The sequence below is a fragment of the Pelophylax lessonae genome, assembly GCF_965119305.1.
Source record: "Pelophylax lessonae genome assembly, chromosome: 3".
Taxonomy (NCBI): domain Eukaryota; kingdom Metazoa; phylum Chordata; class Amphibia; order Anura; family Ranidae; genus Pelophylax; species Pelophylax lessonae.
In genome coordinates this window covers 48,797,656-48,822,764 of record NC_138770.1, presented here as the reverse complement: position 1 = coordinate 48,822,764, position 25,109 = coordinate 48,797,656, and the positions used below count along the sequence as shown (strand labels likewise).

Sequence of the window (25,109 nt, the reverse complement as noted above, 5' to 3'; positions counted from 1 at the left end):
TGTGTTTTTAATATGTAAGTATCAGAATCTCAGATTTTTGAAAACTTTTGAGGGACTTTATTGGTGTGTTTCCTTATCCTTATGTGATTTGTTGAATTCAAACTAGTCCTTATTTACAGAAAATGTACACCAAGCTCCTGAAGAGTGGATGATAATCCCACGAAACGCGTAGAGCCATTAAATATGAAATATGAAGATTTATCAGGATATGGATTATGTATTGGCAAAAAAATATACTATGTATATTAGCGCGCCAGAGAGGCAGTGACCGTAGCCTGGTTAAGATTTATATAAATAAGTGAATTAATTGTGATAATTAAGTGCAGCTGCTAGTAAAGTGCGGGTGCAAATTGGAAGAAAAAGTATTCACAATAGTGATACCTCTAGCGCTTGCTAATCCCTAGTGGAAATTTAAAATATGTGCTAAAAATTCACAGTGGATACAATTAATAAATAAACATGAAAATAAATCACTTCAAAAATAACTTAAAAATAATAGTCCATTCAATGTGTAGTGATAAATCAATCAACATTAATAATAAACCATAAAATGATAAAGTCCAAATCCAAATAATTTGTAATAAGGTGCTGGTGCTTCTTCCTTAATAACTGGTGCTTCCTTTCCCGTGATAAATAAATAAATAAATTGCCCACTCACCAGATGTTGTGGGTTCTATATGTCTTATGACATTAGAACCTAACTTGCTTCAATAGAAAATCCTTTCCAGGTTCGGGTTCCCTCTCCCTGGGTATGGACAGGCCGTTCGGTTAATAATCCACCATGGGATGAGTCTCCTCCAACCTTATGTATTACCTATGAAAGAGCCATTGAGCCACTGGATGTATCCCTGCTATGTATTTGACTGCTATGTATGTGTGGAGAAAACCAGGCACTGCTCATCACCTGTCCAATACAGTCCCAACAGTGAAGCATGGTGGTGGCAGCATCATGCTGTGGGGGTGTTTTTCAGCTGCAGGGACAGGACGACTGGTTGCAATCGAGGGAAAGATGAATGCGGCCAAGTACAGGGATATCCTGGACAAAAACCTTCTCCAGAGTGCTCTGGACCTCAGACTGGGCCGAAGGTTTACCTTCCAACAAGACAATGACCCTAAGCACACAGCTAAAATAACGAAGGAGTGGCTTCACAACAACTCCGTGACTGTTCTTGAATGGCCCAGCCAGAGCCCTGACTTAAACCCAATTGAGCATCTCTGGAGAGACCTAAAAATGGCTGTCCACCAACGTTTACCATCCAACCTGACAGAACTGGAGAGGATCTGCAAGGAGGAATGGCAGAGGATCCCCAAATCCAGGTGTGAAAGACTTGTTGCATCTTTCCCAAAAAGACTCCTGGCTGTATTAGATCAAAAGGGGGCTTCTACTAAATACTGAGCAAAGGGTCTGAATACTTAGGACCATGTGATATTTCAGTTTTTCTTTTTTAATAAATCTGCAACAATGTCAACAATTCTGTGTTTTTCTGTCAGTATGGGGTGCTATGTGTACATTCATGAGGAAGAAGAATGAACCTAAATGATTTTAGCAAATGTCTGCAATATAACAAAGAGTGAAAAATTTAAGGGGGTCTGAATACTTTCCGTACCCACTGTATGCCTAGCAAAACAATTCCTTTATTATCTTTTATATGTCCATACCTGGATTGTCTGTATTTGTACTATGAATATGTAGATTTTATTTATTTTATTTACGGACTATTGCTGCAGGATTTATTTTTACCGTGCAGCAACAAATAAATGAATATATATATATATATATATATATTGAAACTACTTTATTTCCATTTGGAGATTTGTAACAGCAACCTACCTCATTCAAAGTCCCCCTATCCCCATACCCCCTTTTTGTACACAATATTAGGGATGGAGATGGTTGCTGTGATGCTTCAGATCATTTCCTATTTATTCTTTACACAAACTCAGACTAAGAGTTAAAGGGAAACGATATTGGTCTGGGGGTCCATTTGATTTCAAATGTTCCTAAAGCGTATACATTTTTAAACAGGTGGGATTTCTTGTTGGTCTGCTGTAAGTAAACTTTTAAACAGGATGCAGTCCTGCAGTATAAGGCAAGCCATAGATGATCTAATTTTCTTTCTTGCAACTATGGTTACAAGAAAGAAATTCACTTAATTCCCCCCCCCCCCCCTCAACACAGTCAATGGGAATCCCTCCTGCAGCACCATTGAGTTCTGCTGGCAGGGATCCAGCAGTAATCACATGTAAAATATACATCAGGCTGGTTGTACTTTAAGAGGATCCCTGCTAAACCGACTGAGATTTGATCCATCTATGGCTGGCTTAACCACTTAAGCCCCGGAAGATTTTACCCCTTTCCTGACCAGGGCCTATTTTGCGATTCGGCACTGCGTGACTTTAACGGACAATTGCGCGGTCGTACGACGCTGTACCTAAACAAATTTCACGTCCTTTTTTTCCCACAAACAGAGCTTTCTTTTGGTGGTATTTGATCACGTGTGCGATTTTCTGATCATGCACTATAAACAAAAAAAGAGCGTAAATTTTGCAAAAATAACAATATTTTTCACATTTTTTTATATGAATTTCCCCCCCCAAAAAATGTAAAAATCTAAATTTTTTAACATTTTAGGCCAATTTGTTTTATGCTACATATTTTTGGTAACAAAAATCGCAAAAAGCGTATTTTGATTGGTTTGCGCAAAAGTTATTGCGTTTACTAACTAAGGGAAAGATTTTTGTAATTTTTGTTGTTTTTTTTTAACACGTAATGGCGGCGATCTGCGATTTTTTTTTGCGGGACTGCGACATTGCGGCGGACAGATCGGACCCTTGACTGACATTTTTGACACTTTTGGGGTTACCAGTGACATTACTACAGTAATCAGTGCTATACATATGCACTGTTACTGTAAAAATGACACTGGCAGTGAAGGGGTTAACTTTTTTTTAGAGGGAGGGGGTTAAGTGTGTCCCTAGGGCTGTGCTTCTAACTGTGATTGGTTGTGGCTTGAGGTGTAAGAACAGTGATCAACGGTCCTACATAGCAGAACCGTATGATCACTATTCTTACACAGGGGAGAATGACAGGCAGCTTTGTTTACATTAGCTGCCTGCCTTTCTCCCGGTGTAACGGACGATCGCGAGTGCCTGGCGGACAATCGGGTCCGCCGGGCACACGCGCGGGGGGGTCCGTGACCGAGTGGGAGTGGGAGCGCGCATCCGGCGGCGCGCACTTCCTCCCCAGAGCCTCACAGGCTAGTGACGTACGCCTACGTCACTTTGCCTGTGAGGGGCTGACTGCCGCCGTTTATAGTCGGGCGGCAGTCGGCAAATGGTTAAGTTCTCTAAAGAGAGAGCACAGGCAGAAACTGCTTGTTTTCAGACTGTATCTCTCTAATTGAATCTCCATACTGTCATGTATGAACAGAGAAAGAAAGATTTGAGGTCTGCTTGACTTCTGGAGGTAGAGGGAAGGATGGATGTGTTTGAGTGTGTGATGAGTAAATGTCTTGCACGAAAAATCATACACATAAAAGTTTATGTTCCAAACTTTGTTAATGATTGGTTAAAGGTATCCAACAAGTTTCAGGGGATTATGGCTCCTCCTTTTTCAGGGTTCTTAGTTGTAAAATGGGTGTTTTCCTTGCACCTATTTGGGGAACCTTATAAGGGTCTTCGTATATTCTCTACATCAGGACTAAATAGATGGTATAAGAACAATATCAGAAAACTTGGAAGGTATGACGTGGGGATGGGTTTGCTCTTCTTTGTCTACAAAGAAAAGGAATCTCAATATGATGTGCTGCATCCAGAGAAACACAAAGCAGGTCAAACACAGCCCCACAACTGCCAATTACATTACACCATTGAAATAAATGGGAGATCTGCTGATATAGGTTTGATGTGAAGCAGGAGCACCAGGTCCAACTACATGGGCCCTCAAAGGGGTCAACTTTCTGGAGAACCTCCATTCCACAACCAGGCAGAAACACCACAGCAGAGAAGGACTGAAGATGGCAAAGGACCATTCTAAAGACCTCAATTTCATATTAACTGATTAAAAAGGAGAAAACAACCTCAATACATGGTCAACATTTTTGAGGTTGTTTTTTGCACCTAGAACAAATAATAACACTACATAAAATGTGACCCTTCAAAATATCTTTATTAAGTAGCAGCAGTTGTATTGTTGTCATGAAGGGAACTTTCATTTGCATGGAATCCATTTTCGGCTGTGGTGGAAGCATCTCTGGTGTGGAGCATGATAGACTCTGCCCGGATTTCTCCAGTCTTCAGACTTTTTCTATGGATACATCATCGTTAAAAGTTATTGCAGTGTGGTTAGTCAGTGCTTAGGAAGAAGGAAAAGAAAATGGGAAAGGAAAAGAAAAGGACCAAAGGACCTTTATTAGGATGGGCAGGATTTTCCTGCCTGGAATTTCTTGTAGCTGAAGCTGTCCTTCTTCTGCAATACTCCATATATACAGTACAGTCTAATAGAGGTTTCCTGTAGCTCTCTGTGATCTAATTCTGCATGTTACATGTGTATGGGGTGTTTAACGTACCTTTATTGAACTGCTTTTTACTTTTATGATATATTATTTTTGGCTCCCCTGTGTGAGGTTGTAGACGTTGTACAGTAATTCTTACCAACAACCATCTTGATGTATTTTAAACCACTGGGCAGATCAAGTGGAAGGTAGATGGAATTACTTGAGCAGGGAATTTGCTATCGTAGGCATTTATGGGCCTAACACCCCAACAATAAGCACTTTTCAACAACTGCTTCAATGCAACACAACCCACCAATGCCAGGATGGAATTATCATCAGTGAGGAATTCAGTTAAATGCTCACTTCTAAGGAAGACATATTTGTGGCTGTCAAAAGTCTCATCAGACCCAACATCTGTTAAATCTATCCAGCTCTGTATGTTGTCCAAGACTGTTGACCTTACCGATGTCGGGAGGTATCTCCACCATTTAGAACGGCATTTCACCCATTTTCCCCATCCCTACCAGTCTTTGTCTAGGCTGAACACCTTTCTAGTGTTAGCAAATCTGCTACCCAAGGAGGCTTCTAATGAAACTGTGGTGGTCTCAGACCATAGTGATCTCAGACTTATAGGGATAACTCGGGAGGACATGGGAACAAAGAAACCCCTGACTACCTGGTAATTACCATCATTCCTGGCTTCAAATGAATCAGTTCATTGTGAAATAGTCAGATTGTAATGGCATACACATGCAGAAAAGTATTCTTTACTGGGAAGCTGCAAAAGTAGTTCTTTGGGGCAAATGTTTGGCTTATGTACTTCCCAAAAGAAAAGGTCATGACTTGGTGTGACAGTAAACTGACTTGATACAATCAATTCAAAGAAAGAAAGAACTAGGTTCAAAAGAAACAGATCTGTGATCACTGGTTAACCCAATATGATACCAATGGAAAGTCTTGGAAAGAGGTGGACTTTTTCAGTTTGACTCTTAGTGAATGTTCTTTAGACATTTTTAAAGATTAATTTGTGGATCCGAGATAATTTCTTAGACCAGGTAGATCTTCCATTTCTGACAGAAGATGACTTGAATCTGAACGTAGAGGTGGAAATTGATGATTCTCCTAATGCCAAATTCCAGGGCCAGATGGTCTAATATTAGAATTCTACAAAGTTTCCTTCTGAAAACCTAAAGGCTCCCTTGCACCCTCTGTTTAATCAGATCTTAAACAAGGAAAATGTATCCACATAGGGGTAATGAAACTTATATCAGCCTTTTGACTAGAAAAAAAAGGTCCTTCGGAATCCAGTTGCTACAGTCTTATAGTAATGCCTAATCAAGATGTGAAACTGTGGTCAGGATGTAAAACTGTTATCTAAATTGATGGAAAACAGACTTGCCGTGCTCTTACCAAAGTTAAACTTCCCTGCTCAGACCATGTTCATGGTGGCAGAGCTGTGGTATTGAATGTCCACAAACTGACGGTATTGGACCAGTCTTTCTGGTTGAATCTAACTCTGCAATCCATAGTGTTGTTAGCAATGAACACAGAGAAACGTAAATTGGCAATGGTTATGGAAAGTCCTGCAACATATGGGTTTTCATGGTGTTTTGTCAACTTCTTGTCATGGTCTTACCTTCTTGCTGTTCTCCTTCGTTTGACATGTGCTGGCGGCCATCTTGGTTTCTGGGTTTCTTGTAGCCTCCCACCCTGCGGCTCCTCCTTCCCACTGGGAGGAGCTGGATACCTAGCTCATATATATAGGAGGTCTGTGGCTTCAGTTCCCTGCTTGGTCCTCCTGTGTTCACATGCTACTAAGACTGCTGCTACTTCTGGTTCCTGTTCCTGGCTTCGTCTGACTACCCTGCTGGTTCCTGATCCTGGCTTCGTCTGACTACCCTGCTGGTTCCTGATCCTGGCTTCGTCTGACTACCCTGCTGGTTCCTGTCCCCTGGCTTCGCAAAGACTCTGCATCGGTTTCGCCATCCGTTTGGACTTTTGCTTTATAGCTTGTTTTTCAATAAAGCTTTCTTATTTTCACTTATCTGTTGTTGTATGGTTCATGGTTCCGTGACATTAGGACCAAGCCATGAATTCTGACGGTACAGGGCCATCCTCACTACCCACGCTGGTTGCCAGACTTGATCAGCAGGATCACCTGTTGGGTCAGTTCGCCGTGGCGTTGCAAACCCTGCTTGAACGCACGGTTCATTTCGCTCCCGTTGCCGATGGGTCGGTTGTCGCTCCTGGGTCCGCTCCTACTGCCGCTCCGGTTGTTGCGCCAGAGTCTACCCCGACACCTGTTGTTGCGCCTGCGGTGTTTCGGGGTATGTCCGGTTCTGCCCCCCTTCCACAGCGCTTTGGGGGAGAGCCAACTCAGTGCCGAGGTTTCCTTAACCAGGTGGGCATTTATTTCGAGTTGCTGCCACATGCCTTTCCTACTGAGAGATCAAAGGTGGGCTTCTTAATCTCGCTGCTCTTGGACAAGGCCTTGGCCTGGGCCAGCCCTTTATGGGAGAACAACAATCCGGTGGTTGCCGAGTTTTCCGGTTTTGTTGCTTCTCTTCGGAAGGTATTCGATGTGCCGGCTCGTGCTGCCTCTGCTGCGAAGCTCCTTATGTCCATCAGACAGGGTTCACGATCCGTAGCTGAATACGCCATTGAGTTTCGTACCCTGGCAGCAGAGGTGGGCTGGAATAATGAGGCTCTGGTCGCTGCTTTCTCTCATGGTCTCTCGGATGCCTTGAAGGATGAGGTTGCAGCTAAGGACCTACCAGTGGAGCTCGAGTCTCTTATTTCTTTCCTGATTTTGATTGACACCAGACTCAGGGAGAGACCTTCCTTTAAGGAGAGTCTGCGGAGGCCTCCTAACAGATTGGCGCCTACCTTTGTTGTCCCACCCGTGCCTCCCTCTCCTCCCACGCCTCCTGGGGATGACTTGTCTGGGGGTGAACCCATGCAGCTGGGGTTTGCTCGCCTGTCCGAGGGGGAGAGGGTACTCCGGAGACGCGAGGGCCGATGCATGTACTGTGGTCTCGGTGGGCATTTTCGGTTGGCATGTCCGAACCGTCCAGGGAAACGCTCGCACCTGAGATCCTGTCGGGGGCAGATCTTGGGTGGAGTCTCCTCGTCCCCGGTTTCCCGTGTTGACAAACCACTGATCACTGTTGTCCTTTCCTGGGTCGGGGGCTCGGTGACGACCCAGGCGTTGGTGGACTCTGGTGCTGGTGGTTTGTTCATTGATAGTGCGTTCGCTGCCGCCAATTCCATTCCTCTGCAGGCTCGAGGTTCTCCTCTGGCTCTTGAGGCGATAGACGGCAGACCCCTTCTGCCGCCACTCGTGACTCATGAGACCCTTCCAGTGGGGTTAGCCATTGGTGCCGTCCACAGAGAGTCGGTCTGCTTCCAGGTTATTTCGTCTCCACACTACTCGGTGGTCTTGGGGTACCCCTGGCTCCAGGAGCATAATCCGATTTTCGATTGGAGATCGGCCGAGATCCTCTCGTGGTCACCGCAGTGTGGGGCTAGTTGCATCCATGGGCCTGTCAAGTTGCTGTGTACTTCCTCAGACTCTCTGTTGCCCCCTGAATACGAGGAGTACCGGGATGTATTCGATAAGGTGCGCGCGGTTGCCCTACCTCCGCACCGCCCATACGATTGTGCCATCGAGTTACAATCTGGTGCCGTTCCTCCTCGTGGCAAAGTCTATCCACTGTCGGTAGCGGAGAATGAGGCCATGGAGGAGTACGTGAGGGAGGCGCTTTCACGTGGACACATTCGCAAATCCTCGTCCCCGGCAGGGGCTGGATTTTTCTTTGTGAAAAAGAAGGGCGGTGAGTTGAGGCCTTGCATCGATTACAGGGTTCTCAATCGCATCACGATCAAGAACGCTTACCCGATACCCTTGATTTCCGAGCTGTTCGATCGCCTTAAAGGGGCCACGGTCTTTACCAAACTCGACCTGAGGGCGGCATATAACCTCGTAAGGATCAAGGCGGGCGATGAGTGGAAGACCGCGTTTAACACCAGGACCGGTCATTATGAATCCTTGGTTATGCCCTTTGGGCTGTGCAATGCGCCCGCAGTCTTTCAGGAATTCATCAACGATGTTTTCCGTGACCTGTTGCAGCAGTGTGTGGTGGTCTACCTGGATGACATCTTGGTATATTCTGAGTCCATGGAGACCCACATTCTGGATGTCAAACGAGTGTTGCAACGGTTACGAGAGAACAAGCTGTTCGGTAAGCTTGAGAAATGCGAATTTCACCGATCCCAGGTAACCTTCTTAGGTTACATCATTTCCGCTGAGGGGTTCTCCATGGATCCTGAGAAGGTTTCGGCTGTCTTACAGTGGCCCCAGCCCAGTGGTCTTCGCTCCCTGCAGCGCTTTTTGGGCTTCGCCAATTATTATCGGAAGTTCATCAGGGACTTTTCCATGCTAGCCAAGCCTCTCACGGATCTGACCAGGAAGGGCAGTAATTCCCAGGTCTGGCCGCCCGAGGCCATCCGAGCTTTTGAGGCTCTAAAGTCCGCCTTTGTGTCGGCTCCGATTCTGTCGCATCCCAACCCTGGGTTGCCCTTTGTCCTCGAGGTGGACGCGTCTGAGACGGGAGTAGGCGCCCTTCTGTCTCAGCGTAGAACACCAGAGGGTCCTCTGCTTCCTTGTGGGTTTTACTCCCGGAAACTGTCTTCCGCGGAGTGCAACTACCAGATTGGTGACAGGGAGTTATTGGCCATCGTGCAGGCTCTCAAAGAATGGAGGCACTTGCTCGAGGGTTCGGTGGTTCCGGTCCTCATCCTGACGGACCACAAGAATCTGACCTACCTCTCTGAGGCCAAGAGATTGACACCACGTCAGGCCAGATGGGCTCTGTTCTTGTCACATTTTAATTACGTGGTCTCCTACCTACCCGGTTCCAAGAACATCAGGGCTGATGCCTTATCACGGCAGTACTCCGACCTGTCCAGGGAGGAGTCGATTCCGACTTCGGTCATACCTCCGAATCAGATCCTGGCTGCCATTCGCACCAGCCTGACCTCTCCCCTGGGTGAGCAGATTTTGGCGGCTCAATCTGGTGCTCCCTCTGGGAGACCCAACGGCAGATGTTTTGTGCCTGAGGAGTTGCGCACTCAGTTGTTGCGAACCTACCATAACTCCAAGACCGCGGGGCATCCTGGAAAGAATCAGCTGTCCTGGGCTGTTTCACGTCTGTTCTGGTGGCCTTCCCTACGTTCCGACATCGCCGCATATGTAGCGGCATGCTCCGTTTATGCCCAGAGTAAGTCCCCTCGGCACCTTCCGTTGGGCCTTCTGCAACCCTTAGCCACCGGGGAGCGCCCATGGTCACACCTGGGGATGGATTTCATTGTGGACCTCCCTGCATCCCGAGGCCATACGGTCTTTCTCATGATTGTGGATCGGTTTTCCAAAATGTGTCACTGTGTTCCCCTCAAGAAGTTACCCTCTGCACAGGAGTTGGCCACGATTTTTGCCAGGGAGGTCTTCCGGTTGCACGGTTTGCCCAAGGAGATTGTGTCGGATCGGGGGAGTCAGTTTGTGTCCAGGTTCTGGCGCGCCTTTTGCTCCCAGTTGGGGATTCATCTCTCCTTCTCCTCGGCCTACCACCCAATGGGGCCGCAGAACGTTCCAATCAGGCCTTGGAGCAATTCCTTCGTTGCTATGTCTCCGATCACCAAGACAATTGGGTTGACCTCCTGCCTTGGGCTGAGTTTGCCAGGAACACGGCGGTGAACTCTTCCTCTGGGACGTCTCCCTTCATGGCCAACTATGGGTTCCAACCTGCCGTGTTACCGGAGGTATTCTCTCCCCAGGATATTCCGGCTGTGGAGGATCACCTTTCCGTCCTACGTGCTTCTTGGGTACAGATCCAGAAGTCCCTTGAGGTCTCTGCGCAGCGCCAGAGACTCCAGGCTGATCGCAGACGAGCGCCTGCTCCTTCCTACCAGGCCGGAGACCGTGTATGGTTGTCCACCCGCAACCTCAACCTTCGAGTGCCCACTCCCAAGCTGGCGCCTCGCTTTGTTGGTCCCTTCCGAGTGCTTCGCAGGGTAAACCCGGTAGCCTATGCCCTTGCGCTTCCTCCTGGCATGCGGATCTCCAACGTGTTTCATGTCTCCCTGTTGAAGCCTCTGGTGTGTAATCGTTTCACTTCCTCGGTTCCTCTGCCTCGTCCGGTCCGAGTGGGCAATCGTGAGGAGTATGAGGTGAGCAATATCCTGGACTCACGCCTGGTCCGCGGTCGGGTGCAGTTTTTGGTTCATTGGCGTGGTTATGGTCCAGAGGAGCGTTCCTGGGTTCCCTCTGCAGATGTCCATGCTCCTGCCTTGCTCCGAGCCTTCCACGCACGCTTCCCTCAGAAACCGTTCTTTACTCCGCGGAGGAGGGGCCCTTGAGGGGGAGGTACTGTCATGGTCTTACCTTCTTGCTGTTCTCCTTCGTTTGACATGTGCTGGCGGCCATCTTGGTTTCTGGGTTTCTTGTAGCCTCCCACCCTGCGGCTCCTCCTTCCCACTGGGAGGAGCTGGATACCTAGCTCATATATATAGGAGGTCTGTGGCTTCAGTTCCCTGCTTGGTCCTCCTGTGTTCACATGCTACTAAGACTGCTGCTACTTCTGGTTCCTGTTCCTGGCTTCGTCTGACTACCCTGCTGGTTCCTGATCCTGGCTTCGTCTGACTACCCTGCTGGTTCCTGATCCTGGCTTCGTCTGACTACCCTGCTGGTTCCTGTCCCCTGGCTTCGCAAAGACTCTGCATCGGTTTCGCCATCCGTTTGGACTTTTGCTTTATAGCTTGTTTTTCAATAAAGCTTTCTTATTTTCACTTATCTGTTGTTGTACGTCTGGTTCATGGTTCCGTGACACTTCTTCCAAACTATGCATACCACCTCAATGGCCTAAATTTGGTTGTCAGGGTCCTACTGGGCTACTGTTACTGGTCCTCAGCCACAGTGCAGGACCCTACTCAGCCTGTATCCATGAGATTAGCAAGACCTTGCAAATACTCAGGTTAAATGTTTGGCTCCTGTCCTTTCCTTAGGGTGAGGTGTGTAGTGGAATCAGTTGTAACTGATTGCTGGTGGGAGGGCTCAAGCTTCACATTTTTACTCACTGAAACACAATAAAGAAAGTTGTCAGATCCCTGCTTTCCCCGCTTTACAGCTCGGCTGGGTATTATAATAAATTTAATTAGCCTGGGCATGTGGCAATGACCTCTGGTTGGTATAGGGTGCTTACAAGTTGTTATAAGGAGAGACAGGAGGCCCAAAATTACATTGGGAAGATTACAACTACCCAAAATATACTTAGGGGTCAATTTACCCAACCTCAACTTATATAACCTAGCCAGTCTGGCACATAATGAAGGACATTGGAAAAACAACACTTCCAACAACAGCAACATGGCTTCTGAGTCATAGATGGTGGGACCATGGCCTTTTTTTTGGATAATTACACAGACCTCTTGATGCTCTCATTAAACTCAATATGCTCTTGATCTGATCTCTTGGAAGGAAAAGGGAAAGAAACTGAAGATATTGAAGATCTCAGGCCTAATATTTCTGGTAATGCTCTTAATGTCTTCTCCTGCCTTCCCTCAAGGGGCCCAGTTTCCAGCATTTAGTCTTTGGTATCAAGTAGATAAAAGTAACCTTCAAAGAGTTCGGACCCGCATGTTTCATTGTTGCCATTCTCTATCTTCCAACAGAACTATGGCATCCCTGGGTCACACTTTTTACAATATGCACAAGCTTGACATTTTCTTACTTCTACACTGGACTCCAACCCTACGTTACAATCATAACCAGGCCTGGCATTGATACTAGGGGAGCCCTATGAAAAACTTGACTTGTTCTGAGTTTACAAGATCGTACAGGAGACTACCTATTCAAACCATCCGTTATCAGGTAATTTTAGTGAAAAAACACTTTTTATAGTTGCAGCGAGCATATGCCTTACTCTGCATACAACAAGGTCGAATGTGCACCAATTCATCAATTTAGGTGAAGCTTGGAGGGAGAGCCACTTTAAAGCTATACATCAAGCCCATCAGGCCTTTAATGTCCTTCCTAAATTTCTTCACCCACAAGGTCCTCCTCTTGTCCTTAATATCATGGAACATCCTAACCTTAAACCTGTGATGGCAATGCTCAATTATAGAAGCCCACTGGCAGGGCACTATTTCCTACATAAATAAATGAACTGGGTTCATAAGGCCGTTGAGCCCATCCATTTATCTGCTGCATCACGTTCCGGAAGGTTTAGAGACCTGACTAAATAGGAGATCATTGGTTCATTGGGAGTGGAGAAAAACATACTAAGTGGATGTATCCAACCCGATTCTCTATAGGAGTTGAAGACAATATTGTTTGGATTGATGCCATTAGATAAGACAAAAACATAAGAAACCAATAACTCTGCACTAAAAGTTTTTCAAAAGCTGTTTTATTATTTTGTAAGTGGATTTTGTGACAGACCCAAAAAGGACAGGGGCTTTTGGAAGGGACTCCTGGGTAGCCTCTTGCTGACTGACTATGGGCCCTAGCTTTTAAGGAAACACTACTCTTTGGGAGGTGTGTGCCCTGGGGGGCCCCTTGGGGAGGTTTTGTTTCTGATTCAAGTCCATGTCTCCCAAAACACACAGATTCTGGGGATTGGAGGACCCAGATCCAAATTTAGGGCCTTCATGCCCAAAACCAGCAATGACTACTTTAGATTGTGATACTCAGGGCAGATGTGAATATCATCAGTTTAAAGTAACCTGATTCTGGGGTCTCATGATATAATCGGTTTGAGGTGTGTTAAGTGTTTTTGTCTCATTGTGTGCCTCCTAGTTGTGCATTTCCATTGTTAATTGAGTCGCCTATTGTCTCTGTCTGTCTGATCATCTCTTGGAGAGGTGATTAATATTGTGACCGCTGTACCTTGTTATCGAACCATTGTGGGATGTTATATATTTATGTTGATTAGCTTACTTAGATTATGTTTATGTTGGCTGTTCCTAGGCTATGTTTATTATATTCCTGTTCACAGTTTGTATTGTTAGGGTAAGGTGATCAGGCCCTACCTGGTCCTGTGCTATGTACATTCTGTGTGAGTTTTCAAAAAAGAGAGTCCCAGTTTGCTTAATAAGCTATTGTCGGCTAGTCTTGGATGCTCAGCTATAATATCTGATTCCTAGGTCCTGACTGGAGGAAACTATATATCTTGATGGAGGCACCCAAGCTGGGTGCTGGACAGTTCTGTCACATTGTTGTCTGAGGACCAGCTCAGAGAAGTAATGGCCACCTTCATATACACAAGATGGCATAACAGAAACAAACCAAGGGGTTCACTAGGACATCTAGGAATGTTCTCAAAAACTATATTTGCCCTCAAAACACATTAAAAGATTCCAGCAATTGTCCAGCATTGGGATTGACAAGCTCTCTAGTTTCTTGCAATATCAGGAGATGATGAGCGGTGATTGTTGTTGTATGTGTATATAGTGCTCACCATGTTTAGCCTAACGTGAAAAAGCTAAACATCAACCTGTTCTTTTAGGCTGTATACCATCTGACTCTTAGGGGTTTATTTAAAAAAATATGCAGGAATGAATATCACAAGTGTTCTACCAGCTGTCATGAATTCTCAGCCAATATTGTCCAACACGTTTATTTCCTATGATCATGAGCTCCATCTAGTGGCCACAATGCAGTATTTTCCTAATTGAGGTACAGTATGTCAGGAAAATACAACACTATGGTCACTAGATGGAGCTGGCGTTGAGAATTCATGACAGCTGGAAGCAAGCTTGTGTCATTCAGCCAGCACTTTTTTTTCTCTAAATAGACCCGTATTGGCCTCTCAGAGACCTCCCTGTAAAAACCTGCAATTGCATCTTAATGCTCAACACAATAAGGAGATAGATAGATAGATAGATAGATAGATAGATAGATAGATAGATAGATAGATAGATAGATAGATAGATAGATAGATAGACAGACAGACAGACAGACAGACAGACAGACAGACAGGCAGATAGATAGATAGACAGACCTTCCAAGCCTGTGGCGTTGATTGGAAATCGATTGGCAGCTGTTACTTACATGGCACGGGATCGGCACACTCCTGATAGCACCGTAGGTTGCAGCACTTCTTCTTTCCATCACAGTCACTGTCACTGCTACATTCTGATTCCGGTAGGGGGAAGGCACATTTTTTATAAGGAGTTGGGCACGATCCAGATTTTACTGCAATACAAAACACAGCTAGATTAAATAATGCCTTACCCCCGAATTTCCAGACAGGAAACTACAAGAATATGAAGGCTGCCTTAGCTCTTGTAAAAAACACTGCTTGTCTGCCTTCAAGGTTTACTAAAGACTTCAATACTTCCTAAGTCACTGTAGGTTGATGGCTCAGACAGTATCAATGCCAGGCACCTATCATTTTCAGCAAGAGGTCAGCGGTGGCATGTTCTGTATTTTTCTCCACACGGAATGGAAACAGGATACAGATGCAGAAAATAAAGCTCTTTATGTAGACAAATATTGGATCTGATTTGGTAAAGCACATTCTCATAGGCCAATCCTCCATACCGCTCATGGATCCTGTGCTTCTTTCACTCCCAAGCCTGTGGTGTTGATTGGAAATTGATTGGCAGATGTAACTTACATGGCACGGGATCAGTACACTCCAGACCACATAGTGGGGTGCAGCACTTCTTCTTTCCAAGACATTCACTGTCACTCTTACACTTTGATTGCGGTGGGGGAAAAGCACATCTTGTAGCAGGAATTGGGCATGTTCCAGGTTTTACTGCAATACAAAACACAGCCAGATGAAATAATACCTTACCAAAGAATTCCAGATCTACAGGAAACTGCAAGAAGGATGGAAACAGGATACAGATGCAGTGAATAAAGCTCTTTATGTAGACAAATATTGGACCTGATTTGGTAAAGCACATGCTAATAGGTTGGTCCTTCATACCACTCATGGATCCTGTGCTTCTCTTACGCTCACCTCCAGGTGCTTCTTAATTTCACATACGAAAAATGTGTGGTTGCACACCACTTTGCACATGGAGCTTAAACCACTTTATTGCTCTCGCAGCAACAAAGTTTTGACCACTGCTAGATCAATAACGTTGGCCAAGCTCCACTGGCATGGCAATGTGTGGTTTTGTGCTTTTTCATATATACTCAGAAAAAATGGATGTGACCTAACAGGACACCACCGACTGGGTAACCTGCTTCTTAAGCTCTGGAACCCGAGATCCGTGATTCTGGCTATAGTTACTAAAATAACTCGACAGTACAAGTTTTGGAGTGAAACCAAAATGAACTGTTTATTAAACCAACTTTCAGACATTTATATACACTTTGAGAATACAACATGATTTAATTACACAGATCCACCCACCACATCACACAATGGTTTCTATACGATCCCCAATACACATTACTCTGTGTATATAATTGGTAAAAAGGCGCTGGTAATCTTTTATAGTGCTAAATACAAATACTAAATTATTTTCATAAAAATCCAATAAAATTATATAATCAATATTATAGTAAAAGTGCACGTGCTGTACTGTACTTGGTGCAAAAAAAAAAAAATTATTGCAAATCAAAGTGCTTACTAGTGCATCAACTTAGTAAATTAAGGTGCAAGTGCTAACCTTTACTTGTGCAAAGATTATTGCAAATCAGGAAAAGTGCTTCCTAGTGCATCCACAAATAAATTAAATCACAGGTAATATATACCTTTAAATTATATCAACATTAGATTTACAGTGCTCTAAAAGATGTGATTAAAGTGTCTCTAATATATTTGGTAATCCTGAGCAATTCATGCAACAAAGGAGTGCTTGTGTAAACTTGATTGTTTAGATCTATAGTGCTCCAGGTGCTGGGGTGTGCCACACGTTGCCTCTTACCAGATTATGGCAGGTCACAAGGACCCCCAACGCCTGTGATCCCTTTAAATGGGTGGATCAGACCTCTCCTCGGCTTCTTATCCAGAATATCCTGCTCCTACATTACTCGTACGTGGACAATGCAGTCCGCACATATAAAGATATGGAAGATAGCTGTGCTGGGAACTTGGCCTGCTCTGATCCAATGATCAGACTTGTCCTGACACACCCTCCCTGCAGAGCCTTTAACTGGGTAGCTCAGTGTACTAAAAAAGGGGGGTTATATACCAGCGCTATGGAGTTTCAGTACAAAATCAATTTTTTTGTGGTGTAAGCTGCCTCCAACCTACCTCTGAGGTAGTAGAGTTAGAAAAATGCAAGAAATGTTGGACCCGGCGCTACCACTTTAAATAGTATTGTGCAAATATGTGCTGTAAAAGTGCATGTGTTGCGATCAACAAAGTGAAAAGTGCTACGTGCCGTTTAAAACCAACAATAGGTATTAACCTGGGCTGTGCTCATTGTGCCATATTTAAAATGTCATATACCATACATTTATACAAAGTGCCAAGTGCTGATAAAACCAAGTGCCACGTGTTGTAATCCGTGCTAAAACAATATAACAATATATGGCGCCGGCGGATGTTCCACCAAGAAAAGCACCGCTGCTTACCGCACTCTTAAGCCTTTGACTCGACACTTCTTGGTCACTACAACAAAGAATAAACCTCCATTGCGTAGCATTTGTTGTATAAAGCGAAAATATTTAGCATCCACTCACAGTTTGGGGAGTTCACGATCAGCTTGAATGGTGTTCGCCGGGTCGCTTCCGCGTTCCACTGGCTCAAACCACCAAAACCGGAAGTGACGTATTGACGTACACAAACCACGCCCTACGCGTTTCGTCATACGACGCCATCTGGAGCGTGCCATCTCTCACTACTCCCGGTCTTTTTATAGGCTGGGATGGCGCCATCTTGGTGTACCTAATTTGAGGCCGGATACAGCGGCCATCTTGGTGCACCCATCCCATATCCTAAAGAATGTTTATTCATCATGTGAACTCCCTTCATGTTGTGTTTGCCGTACATAAAAACAACAATATACTTTATTAACCACAGCGTACGACTAAAGACAATTACTATGTTTAAAATACTATGTTTAAAATACATTTGTGCAAATAGTGATGTGTCTGGTTTAATCGGAGTGAACTGATAACCAGTGTGTGCCGTGATTGGGAAATAAATAGATATTGATTAAAATATTTTTATTATTATGTGACAAAGTGATACGTGCCTAAAAATATACTCTATACATAAAATATAATGTATAAAATCGTGGGCCCATGTGTCTATGCAATTGGTGCTAGACTATGAAAGAAGTGCCCATACATGTAACAATTAATCGGTGAGATGAAATCGTGCTGAAAAAATATTTTTTTAAAATTTGTAAAATAGTTTATATTTTTTGTAATTGAAGTCCAAAACCGGTTCTCACGTTTTTAGACGAAAAACAAAATTAAAAATAAAAATAAATAACAATGTGTATTCATTATAAGATCCAGAAAAATCCAGAAAAAACGGGGAGGACGTTAAAGTAAGAAAAACATTTGCAGTGGGACACTTGGAATATTCTTATATGATGAGGAGAGACATTAGAACAGAAAAAATATAAGAATAAAATTCCAAAAAATATTATAAAAATATATATAAAAAAATATATAAAAAATATATAAAAATCTGTAAATTGCGATTATCCATAAAAGGAGAACTTTAAGGAGGACTAGATCTGCATCAGAGGAGAATGTTATCTTGCTTGGATGTATATTAAAATAAAAATAAAAATAAAAATAAAAAGATAAAATTCCAAAGTTAAAAGTCCAAGGCTCAAAAAACGGGAGTTTTAAAACGGGAGTTTTGGCAGCAATGGAGATTTTCAGGTACATGAACTCAAGAACTGTTAATTTGGAGGCTATCTTTGACCAAGAGGTGGTCATAAGCAGACAAGATATGGATAGCTCATTCAAACAGCTGAGACACAATATGGAGAAACAGCTAAGGGTTTGGTGGGATATAGCCACCTTAGAAAAATACACAAAGGAGAAAATAACCCCCAGGAGATTAAGATGGGATTTGGCACCCAATGATAACATCAATGATCCACTTTATATGGATGATTGGTTTGCATTTTTTAATAAATGTGAGAAGGATTTACTCCTAATGATTATAAAAAGGAGACAACTAAAACTTAAAAAAGTGGAAGGGGTTATTATCGAGCTTAAAGAGCAATTAGCACCATTCGCAGACACAAGGGAATATAAGGATAAGGAAAAAGCATTACAGGATGGAATAGAGAAATATGACAAAATGATACAAGGTAAAAAACAAAAGAAATATAAAAGGGACGTTCTGGACTACAAAAACAATGAAGTTAACAGATGGCAGTCAGATGAAGTATATGGTGTGCAAACAGCACAAGCAGATCCAGTAATCACTCCTTCAAGAGAAACCAGCGAAGATCGGGATGAGGATGACACCTGGATGGAAATTGGAACTCAAAATGACACACCAGGAATGAACATCCAAGGACGCATGGAGGTAAGACCACAGAGAGGCACACCCAGGCATAATACACATAACCAAGGGTTCAGAACACCCAGAAATGGAAGTGGGTATGGGAACACACAAAGCAGAACTCCAATCAACAACTACAATGGGTATGGAAATAGGACACCCGCCACTAATTATGGATATGAATCCTACAACAGATATGCTCCACTGGAACATTATACAGAACCCACCTATGACAACCGAGGACCACCACCACCCCCACCTAGGAGGGGTTTTTTTCAACAGGGCAACAGGGGAAGACCACCGCGAGGAAGAGGAGGCCCACGCAGACCATGGGGTCACTGGCAACAGAACTGGCACCGGGCACCACCACGTGGGGACCAGTGGATGGAGCAACGACCACAAGGAGAATATCGTGGAAACAGGGAGGACACAACACGGCACCAGGAAAGAGGCAGAAACGAAAACCACGAGGAACACGAGGGGGAAAGAAACGACAGAAAAAGGAGAAGAAATCAATAGGAAAAGGCATCTATAACCTGAGCGACATACAATTTGAGGAGGAGGAGATAAAAATATTGGATTTGGGTCTTAAATATGCCCCAGGAAAAAACTTAGACAAGTTTGAGGCCTATATAGACCTGAATAAATATGTCAGAAAGTTGAACATAAAGAAACATTTCACCTTAAAACAAAAACAGATACAAAGATCCACACAGAAGGAATATAAGCAAACGTCGCTAAAAAATCGCTCCAAGTTTAACCCCAAAAATCCTCAGAACGAGAATTTGGAGGTTTTTAAACGGATGGTGGAAGCAGACATAAGAGCTTTGAGAATTCAAAACAGAAAAGAGAAAAATACATGGGACACCATTAAGAAGTTGGAGAAAAGGAAGGGAGTAATAATAAGGCCAGCAGACAAGGGAGGAGGACTTGTGATCTTAAACAAAAAAGATTACGAGGAGGAGATGGAGAACCTACTCAATATAAAAGACACCTATATCAAGCTTAGAGGTGACCCGAAACAAGGATTTGAAAAAACTTTACAGAAATACGTGGATAAAGGAAGAGATCTGGGAATTTTAAACAAAAAGGAGGCCAGATACATTTGCCTGGAGAAACCAAAAACCCCAGTTATTTATTATATTCCGAAGATACACAAAGATGATAAAAAACCACCAGGCCGCCCCATTGTAAGCGGAATTAACTCTGTGCATTCAAGGTTAGGGGAGTATCTTGACCAGTTCCTACAGCCTTTGGTCCCAGTAGGAAAATCCTATTTAAGGGACAGCAAGCAATTGCTAGCAGAAATTAAGGATCTGGAAATAGAGGAGAGTGACATCTTGGTAACAATCGATGTAAACTCCCTCTATACCAACATAAAACAACAGGATGGCCTACAAGCGGTGGACTGGGCCCTGCACACCCACACAGATATGAAGGAGGTGCAGATCGGATATATACTGGAGGGATTGAAAACAGCAATGGAATCAAATTATTTTTGGTATAAGGGGAATTACTTTGTTCAGAAGAAAGGAGTAGCTATGGGGGCCAAGTACGCCCCCAGCGTGGCAAACGTGTTTATGCAAAAGTGGGAGGAGGAGTAAGTGTTCAGCGTACCGAGGAATAACCTGAAATATTATCGTCGATACATCGACGATATCATTATCGTGTGGAAAGGAAACGAGGAATCCCTACAGAATTTCTTTGATGAAATCAACATGAACATATATGGCATCACTTTTTCAGGGACCTTCCACCATGAACATATTGCATTCCTGGACCTGGAATTAACCAAAAAGGAAGGAAGACTAACCAGCAAAACGTATTTCAAAAAAACTGATCGGAACGGGTACATTCCCAAAAATAGCTGTCACCACCCCAAGTGGTTAGGGAATATCCCCAAAGGGCAACTGATGAGAATCAGAAGGAACTGTAGTGACATAAGAGATTTTGAAATACAAGCAGAATTACTGATCGACAGGTTCATGGAAAAAGGGTATAAAAGAAGTGAACTGATTAACATCAAGAAAAAAGTGGAAAAAATGAATAGAGAAGACTTGCTAAAGGAGGTACCAAACAGAAAAAGTGTAAATAAGAGTAGTGAGTTTGCCTTTTTAACAGGATACAACACCCAGCACAAGGCCTTAGAGAAAATTGTAAGAAAACACTGGCCAATCCTACAAGCAGACACAACACTTAAAGATATCCTCCCTTCCAAACCCACCTTCATATACAGAAAAGCACCAAACCTGAGGAATAGGTTGGTGCATAACGTTATTGACCCTCCTAAGAAAATAAATCTCCCAACCAGTTTAAAGGGTTTCTTCAGGTGCGGAAAATGCCTGCCTTGTAAAACGTCTAAGGAGAAGAAAAGAAAAACAACGTCCTTTATGGCACAAAGCACAGGAAAAACATATGAAATAAAGGAGACCATTACATGCACCAGTACTCATGTAACCTATGTGGTAGAGTGCCCTTGTAAATTACAGTATGTAGGCCGCACCACCAGACCCTTATTTGTCCGCATAAGAGAGCATGTAAAGAACATCCGTAAGGGATTTGAGAAGCATAGTTTAACACGACACTTCAAGTTCCACCACTCTCAAGACCCCACGGTAATGGTTTTCTATGCCATTGATAAAATCAAAAATAACTGGAGAGGTAGCAACAAGAAAATTGATGTGTCAAAAAACGAAACAAAGTGGATATATCAAATGCAGACCCTCCAACCCAAAGGCTTGAATATCGACATTGATCTGAACTGTTTTATCACTGATTTTTAAAACTCCCGTTTTGAAACTCCCGTTTTAAAACTCCCGTTTTTTGAGCCTTGGACTTTTAACTTTGGAATTTTATCTTTTTATTTTTATTTTTATTTTTATTTTAATATACATCCAAGCAAGATAACATTCTCCTCTGATGCAGATCTAGTCCTCCTTAAAGTTCTCCTTTTATGGATAATCGCAATTTACAGATTTTTATATATTTTTTATATATTTTTTTATATATATTTTTATAATATTTTTTGGAATTTTATTCTTATATTTTTTCTGTTCTAATGTCTCTCCTCATCATATAAGAATATTCCAAGTGTCCCACTGCAAATGTTTTTCTTACTTTAACGTCCTCCCCGTTTTTTCTGGATTTTTCTGGATCTTATAATGAATACACATTGTTATTTATTTTTATTTTTAATTTTGTTTTTCGTCTAAAAACGTGAGAACCGGTTTTGGACTTCAATTACAAAAAATATAAACTATTTTACAAATTTTAAAAAAATATTTTTTCAGCACGATTTCATCTCACCGATTAATTGTTACATGTATGGGCACTTCTTTCATAGTCTAGCACCAATTGCATAGACACATGGGCCCACGATTTTATACATTATATTTTATGTATAGAGTATATTTTTAGGCACGTATCACTTTGTCACATAATAATAAAAATATTTTAATCAATATCTATTTATTTCCCAATCACGGCACACACTGGTTATCAGTTCACTCCGATTAAACCAGACACATCACTATTTGCACAAATGTATTTTAAACATAGTATTTTAAACATAGTAATTGTCTTTAGTCGTACGCTGTGGTTAATAAAGTATATTGTTGTTTTTATGTACGGCAAACACAACATGAAGGGAGTTCACATGATGAATAAACATTCTTTAGGATATGGGATGGGTGCACCAAGATGGCCGCTGTATCCGGCCTCAAATTAGGTACACCAAGATGGCGCCATCCCAGCCTATAAAAAGACCGGGAGTAGTGAGAGATGGCACGCTCCAGATGACGTCGTATGACGAAACGCGTAGGGCGTGGTTTGTGTACGTCAATACGTCACTTCCGGTTTTGGTGGTTTGAGCCAGTGGAACGCGGAAGCGACCCGGCGAACACCATTCAAGCTGATCGTGAACTCCCCAAACTGTGAGTGGATGCTAAATATTTTCGCTTTATACAACAAATGCTACGCAATGGAGGTTTATTCTTTGTTGTAGTGACCAAGAAGTGTCGAGTCAAAGGCTTAAGAGTGCGGTAAGCAGCGGTGCTTTTCTTGGTGGAACATCCGCCGGCGCCATATATTGTTATATTGTTTTAGCACGGATTACAACACGTGGCACTTGGTTTTATCAGCACTTGGCACTTTGTATAAATGTATGGTATATGACATTTTAAATATGGCACAATGAGCACAGCCCAGGTTAATACCTATTGTTGGTTTTAAACGGCACGTAGCACTTTTCACTTTGTTGATCGCAACACATGCACTTTTACAGCACATATTTGCACAATACTATTTAAAGTGGTAGCGCCGGGTCCAACATTTCTTGCATTTTTCTAGCTCAGTGTACTGTTGCTGCTCTTCCCCCAGCTGTTATGCAGCTGAGAACATAGGAAATGTGACCAGCTGTGTGCCTGAGCACTATAATGTGACATGTAGTGGCATTTTCTAACCCAAGAACAGATATTGAGCTGTCATTTGGAGTAGTAGCAGCCAGTTCCCTTTGATGGATGTATAAACAACCTTTAGGTCCAAATATCTGTAATGGTTGACTGGTTAGCGCTTGGGCTCGCTCCTTAATCTGACCATGAACCTTTATAATCCGGGCAATGGGCTGGGTAACATCAAGCCTTTGACTTCCAATTAGCACAGGCTTGATGTTCCAATTAGCAAAGGCTTGATGTTACCCAGCCCATTGCCCGGATTATAAAGGTTCATGGTCAGATTAAGGAGCGAGCCCAAGCGCTAACCAAGCGCTGACCTCTTGGTCACCCTGCATCCATAACAGCTGCAGGGTGACTTAAACACAAGAGAGCCCCATAAGGCTGGGCATGGTGCCCCCCAACCTCTCTAAAGGAATTTGGAGTCCACAACCCCCATGCCCAAAGTGACTCCTGTCACAATGGATAAACGTAAGGATTTGAAGACAAAGGCCAAGTCATTTTGGCTAGAAGATTGGGTCAGAGCAACTCCAAAACTGCAGTTCTTGTGGGATGTTCCCAGTCTGTAGTGGTCAGGACCGCCCAAAAGTGGTCCAAGGAAGGAAAACTGGTGAAATGGCAACATGACTGTGGGCAATCAATGCTTATTGATGCATGTTGGGAGAAAAGGCTAGCCTGGGTAGTCCAATCCAATGGAGGCGCTACTAAAACTCAAATGAAAGAACAAATGAATGCTGGTTCCAGTAGAAAGGTGTCAGAACACACAGAGCATTTCAGTTTGTTGTGTGTGGGGCTGTGCAGTAACAGGCCGGTCAGGATGCCCACGCTGACCAAAGCCAAAAGTCCCTACAATGGGCACAAGAGCATTAGAACTAAACCACGGAGCAATAGAAGAAGGTGGCCTGCTCTGATAAATTCAAGAATGGTTTGAGGAACACAACTACAAGTTCAGGATGTTGACTTTGCCTCCAAAATTTTCAGATCTTGGTTCATCCAAACATCTGTGGGATGTGCTGGAAAAACAAGTCTGATCCATGGAGGTTGGGAAACTGTTTGTGGAGGCTGACAAATGGTAGGCATGGGCAGCCTGATAGTTAAGATTGCTTTTTGTGTAGTTAGTATCCGAATACAGCTAGGATTTAGTTTTTGTAGTTTATTTTTGTAGCCATGTACATCACCTATATACTGTATAGCCTTGTAGATAGCACCAATAAACATACCACTGGCACTGTTTATATTACCGGACTGGTAACTGTCTGAAAAGGTTGCTCACCTCAGGAAGCTACTCACATCTGCTTACCCCCAGCTTACATTTGGTGGAGGACTGTGGGCAGTTTTAGCAAGAAACTGCTATTTAAAGAGGAAGTAACCAAAGTGACAAAGAAATGGAGATCCTAATACAACTGGTGTTGTCCAACATTGCACAGCAGCAAGCAAACACTGAACTACAACAGGCAAATACCCAATATTGGGACATGATCAGTGCTGTGCAGGAACAAAGGCAGGAAGATACTGGAGAGTTTAACCACTTAAGCCCCGGAGGATTTGGCTGCTAAACGACCAGGGGGTATTTTGCGATTCGGCACTGCATGACTTTAACGGACAATTTCGCGGTCGTGCGACGCTGTACCTAAACAAATTTGGCGTCCTTTTTTTCCCACAAACAGAGCTTT

At 43.5% G+C, this 25,109-nt stretch overlaps 2 protein-coding genes across 2 annotated transcripts in view; both read right to left on the bottom strand.

Moving 5' to 3' along the window:
- Positions 1-25,109, bottom strand: part of LOC309550900 (3-galactosyl-N-acetylglucosaminide 4-alpha-L-fucosyltransferase FUT3-like) — a 1,045,386-nt gene that overhangs the window by 920,873 nt on the left and 99,404 nt on the right. The gene's annotated exons all lie outside the window — the stretch shown is intronic.
- The window catches only part of LOC309550309 (uncharacterized protein), a gene marked incomplete at its 3' end in the record, with an annotated part of 31,535 nt that continues 21,542 nt past the window's right edge, over positions 15,117-25,109 (bottom strand). The window contains exon 4 of the mRNA XM_082250709.1: positions 15,117-15,313. Coding sequence (XP_082106835.1) covers positions 15,117-15,313 — 197 coding nt within the window. The remainder of the gene's footprint in view (positions 15,314-25,109) is intronic.